This window comes from Vollenhovia emeryi, unplaced genomic scaffold, assembly GCF_000949405.1.
Source record: "Vollenhovia emeryi isolate VEMERY1.0 unplaced genomic scaffold, V.emery_V1.0 DF939142.1, whole genome shotgun sequence".
Classification (NCBI taxonomy): Eukaryota; Metazoa; Arthropoda; class Insecta; order Hymenoptera; family Formicidae; genus Vollenhovia; species Vollenhovia emeryi.
In genome coordinates this window covers 2,381,810-2,387,327 of record NW_011967224.1, presented here as the reverse complement: position 1 = coordinate 2,387,327, position 5,518 = coordinate 2,381,810, and the positions used below count along the sequence as shown (strand labels likewise).

Sequence of the window (5,518 nt, the reverse complement as noted above, 5' to 3'; positions counted from 1 at the left end):
TTACCTGCCAGCGCGCGAGCACGGCGGCAGCTGGCACGGCACGGTCGGCCAGTGTCTCCGAAGTCGCGGACTCCGATGGATCGCGCGAGCGGTAGCGCGTGGTGAGTCGGTACAATTGCGAGCGTCGCGCCGCGTCAATTCGCGATCAGCTACACTTGGGACGACGACGAGGACGACGACGACGACGGCGGCGGCGGCGGTGGCGGCGGCGGCGGCGGCGGCGAGAGGAGGCGAGGAGGCGCGAGCGGCCCCAGGAGAGCGACACGTCGCGATACGATCGATCCGTCAAAAGCCGTGCAGTAGCGGCACGCAAGCCAAGCGGCGGCCAACGCGCGAGACCGCCCGCCCGCTGCCGATGGAGGAAATGTGTTGCTCGTGACGTCACGGAATTCCTCCTCGCTGCTGGAGTAAACGGCCGCGAGCACTTGTCATCGTGCCTTCTTGTTCTCGCGTAGTCTGATACTTGCGTTCTCTCGAGAGAAGAGGAGAAACCTCGCGGGGAGGAGCGCGCGCATCGTTTTGACGACGGTAACGCGTACGTCGGAAACGGAGCGAGAGAAAGAGAGAGAGAGGGAGAGAGACGCGGAGGAGAACGTGGGCGTTGAGTGATTGTTGTCGGTGCTAGTTTCCATCGGGAGTCATGAGAGACACGAGCGATATGATGGAGGACGCCCTGTCGGAGGTACGTAACAACCGATCTATAATTTCAGTGAATCTCCGCAGCTAACAACATTTAAATCGCTCGAAAGAAAGGGCCGGATTAGAGAAAAAAATGTCGCCGACGGAACGTTAAGATTTCAAAGATGCCACGAATGACAATACTTGTCGGCATCTTTGTATATTCTTTAATCAATATAGATTAAACTTTTGCTTATGCAACGCTATAAATGACGCGTTGATTGCGGCGACTTGATGAGCAAACATAGAGACATTTCCGTTGTGCGTCAACTAATTGCGTGAAAGCTGGTACGAACGCATACCGTTTGTATTGGCCACACACAAGGCGATAATACAATATAGCGGCAAGTTATCTCTGATTCTCGGAAAAATTGTCTGTATTTACGATCGCACCAAAGTGCACCTGCTCGAAATGGATTTTTTATTCCTTCTCCGCCGCGTGGCACGTTTGTCCGTTTTCGGTGCGATTGGGAAATGTTTTTTGCTCGCGATATATGCGCTCGGATCGATGGATTGAAATAACCGCGTTCTTTCTCCCAATCGCTTTTCCCATCCATCCATTAGAGCGACACTCGAGTTCTATATGGAGATACGGTGCGACAAACGCGTGAATTCCGTTGGGTGATTTAAATCTCCATTAAAGCGAAGAGCGCACTCGTCCGGCCGCGACGCAAATAGTTTTGATTGGATCGGCGCGATACACGCACCCTTTTCTTTCTACACTCGGCTGGGCAGTTTCTCAGCCCTAGGCCGCTCGTTATTACGAAAATTGCTATCTTTGTTAGGCGATGCCTTATTTTTCCCCTCCCTCTTTACACTCGTCTTTTATTATCGCGGATACGATCCGGATATAAATGTAATTTCCTGTTTACCAATCTTAGACCCGCTTTCGATTCTAAGCTCTTCTCTCGCTTGGCATCTACTTACTTATTTATCTCTCGACTCCAATCTTCTCGCGCTACGACTGCTACGAGTCATCTCGCCGCGAGTTTTTTCGCTTAAAATTCTATCGGGACGACGCTGGAGCGAATTAGAATTTCAAATTGAATCCTATTGCGCGAGGGATGCGCCCTTTTCTGCAGTTAACTGCATTCTCGATGCTCGTGCTTCTTCCAAACTTGGAGAGAAAGAAAAATTCTTGGAGAAGTGCGATCTTGCATAAAATGTAGCAGTCACTCTCGGCGCTTCGTCTCGTTTCTTCGCAGTTTCAACTTTGTATATATACTGCGCGAGAGCGAAACAAGTCCCCAATATCCTCTCAAACTTGGATTATCTTTCAAATTCTTTTCATCTTTCTTCTCTCGCGACACTTCTCCTTCAACTTTATTTTTTCCAATTTCTCCAAAAAGTCTACTAAACTACATTTGTTTTTACAACACTTTTATACATTTTTTACTATTAACACGATCTTTTTCATTCTTTTCATATTTATAATTGATCTTGTCTCATTTGAACCCATCTTAACAGTGATTTATTGAATTCGGAATATCGGCGACATTATTTGTGGCATTTTATTTACATTGGTCTGCCTGACGGCTCCATCGATGTAGTCAAACGTGTCCTTTTGCTACGTGTTAACACTTGCGCTGATGCGTTGTGCCTTCATCACATATTTTGTTTGCGTTCTATTTATATCTGAAAATGAAACCTGATAAAGGCGTGACTGAAGAGAATTGTTCTCATTTTTTGTAAGAAACGCTTTGAGTTCGTATCGAAAGAATTCCGCGAGATTGATCGTCCTCTTTAAGATCACTTGGCTTTTCACGATTCCTCGATCATTAATCGCATTTTACCTTCAGTCAGGGTTGCGAAGATTGAATGACATTTAATTAAATCTCGTTTTATTCCAAACATTTAATATTCACGCCGCAGTTGTTATCGCATCTTGATATCCTTGAAGGATATTTTAGTAACTTGATGTGCAGCTTGTTACGGATTTTTACAGGCGATAGTCGCACACTCTCGATCACTCGATCACATCTTATCTGCATTAACGTGTAAACTTTGCAATCTTTTATTTCTGCCGCGTATGTTCGCCTACTACTTTGTGATGCGAATTAATTTGATAAGTTGGCAATCCGTACGAGACGTACGGTGGATCTTTTGCAAACGAAAGGAAACGTTATTTACTTTGAGACCTTTATTTTCAAAGGGCAACAACTGGAACGAAGCACAAATCGTTTCGAACGTGAAGAAAATCAATTTACATTTATCCATTTGTCTAATTGCATCACATTTCCATTTATTGTAACTCGCATTGGACCGCATAGATAGTCCGTTTTCAATATTTATGAGAGATGTTAAAAGTATAAAAATTAATTCTTCCCTTTATATCTTTATATTATTTAAAAAAAGTGAAAGGAATTAAATATAAAACAAATAACCGCAAAATTTTAGCTGTGCCAACCGGAAAATATACAAGCGACCAAGTTGAATAATTTATAGATTTGAATATGTACTTTTGATTCAAACGCCGAATCAATGCTGCTCCAATCTCTTTAACTTGTAAACTTATTTGTGTTGAGGTTTGCCGCAGTATCATCGAATAGATTATTGCAGTCAATTATTTTACTGGTAATCGGACGTACCTGCGATTCGTTAACTAAAGTAAACTCGCGTTTTATTCGCGATCGATAGCCCAAATATCGTAGCCGTCACGAAAGACCCTCGTTGCGCGCTCTAGTTTGCATGTACCAATTGTAATTTGAACATACCTTCGTTTCTCGCTGTGACGACGTCATCAACTAATCTCCAGCCAAAAGTACAAATTTTATTTCGAGTCGTAAGGGATTTGCATATATTGACTGAGTGATTCAACTCGATATCGACAGCCAGCAACTTGCATCACAACTGTATCTTGTACTCCAAGTGGTCCATTCACCTTTTCGAAGCGAAAACTCGGAGCTACGGAGAAGCCGGTCTCGAAATCTATTTTCGCTCCTTCGTGTATCGATTAGAGCCTACCTGCTGCTCTCGATTATGCGAAATGATACGAATGCGAAAAGTCGAACGCGAATTTGCATGCGTTTATCACGTCGCACAAGTTTAAAGTAGAAAAAAAAATCAAGATATTATCAGCTTTCGCGTTTGTAACCTGCCTTTACGAAGTCGATTCTATCGATCTTCCGATCGCCTTCTCGACGATCCGTGGAAGGTGTATTCTCAGTGGTGCAAATTTACAATAATTTCTCGTTTGCATATATTAATCTACATCGCGATCGGGCTTTCTTCTAATTTGGCGGAAACGAATATTATGGTTGAGGATCAATTGCACGGCCGAACGCACATTAAGTATGTTTTAATTCAACGCATTACCATACCAAAGCAGTTAGTGGCGAGGCACTGTGCGACTTCTGACTATGGTCACAACTCATCAAGACCATTTTCCATAATGGTGATAATTAGAACGCGACAAACAAAACGACATCCTCGCGTTTCTTAATATTTTTAGTATCGTTTTCGATCGCGATCGTTTTTATTGTCAGGACAAGAGAAAGTGAAATTTTGTGTAAGGCGTACTAATTATTTATACACAATAATTTGAGTTATGCACCAACTATATTTTTTATGAGCTAAAGCTATTATTTGGTCGCAAATGTGCAACATTTTTCTATGTTCTCTATTGCACTGTATACAACAGCTTCTCGAGAGGTAAACCGCTGACCAAAATCATGTACGCCAACGCCTACTAATGCCCAGGGGCATTACTTTATCTTATTTTATCTTTATAATGTCCCAGCAAGGACTAATGCCCAAAGAATGCCTATAAGTAATGTCGCAAATCTGTACACCACAATGCCATCAGCGGTTTACCCCTCGTAGCTTCATAATAAATTGGACATATTAATTATATTTATTCCGTTACATGATTTATGTTGCTGTACAATTATACAGTCAGCATATATTATCATATTTTACATCATTACAGCGATGTAATCAAGAATTACTTAGATGAAGAGCACGATCGTTACAATTATCAAGTTATTTGTATGATCCGTACCTTTACTAGCAATCGCCGTTTATGTCTTTCTTTTTTATTTCGGTGCAATTTCCGTCCTTAAATTCTCGCCATGACCAACGGCATGATCATTTTTAACCCATTCACGAACTTTCTCCACGTTCTCGCTTTCACCGATCCAAGGGAATTCGTATTGGCGACGTTCGCTTGGCAAGTTTGTTTTTTTGCCACCTACCAGAAATTTTTGTAAAAATTTTCCTTCTTTTCTTCCCACCCTATATATAATTTTAGCCATTCTGATAAACTGTGGCAATCATTTAATTAAATGAACGCATTAATTAACCATTGAAAACATAATGTATAAAGATTGTAAATGCTATATTATTATCTGTCATTCATCAGAATATTTATGAGATACTATATGTATAATACGAAGAGAAAGAGACAGAGAAGGAAGGAGAGGGAAAAGAGAAATATACAATGTTAATGACATGTAAATATAATTGTTTTAAAATGGGCATTAAAAGATTGAGCGGTGTAAATAATTGAATATATAAAATATAAATTTAAAACAGTTTTCCAAAATATATTGGGAAATGAAGGAAATAGTTTGTAAGCCTGCAACTGATAATTTTAACATCGGAAGGCTTGTCATTGACGAGAGATACTGTCGTCTCTACGGGCTATCGTATTATCATGGACGATAATTATTTCGGGGAAAGCTTTCCTCGATCGACGAAATTGCTGTTAATAGCGCTTCCTTGTGAATTACTAAATTTAGCGGTAAATTGACGGCTCGGAGATTACTCCGAGTGTCATTAATGTCGTGCAGCGTTGCACAAAAATTATATAGATAACATTAATAATTCCGTTATAAATTGC

General features: G+C 41.4%; 1 protein-coding gene across 1 annotated transcript in view; it reads left to right on the top strand.

The window, feature by feature from the left end:
• The first annotated feature begins 272 nt into the window (after positions 1-272).
• LOC105566886 overlaps positions 273-5,518 on the top strand; it is a 12,853-nt gene continuing 7,607 nt past the window's right edge. Inside the window, exon 1 of the mRNA XM_012021279.1 lies at positions 273-682. Coding sequence (XP_011876669.1) covers positions 641-682 — 42 coding nt within the window. The 5' untranslated portion in view covers positions 273-640. The remainder of the gene's footprint in view (positions 683-5,518) is intronic.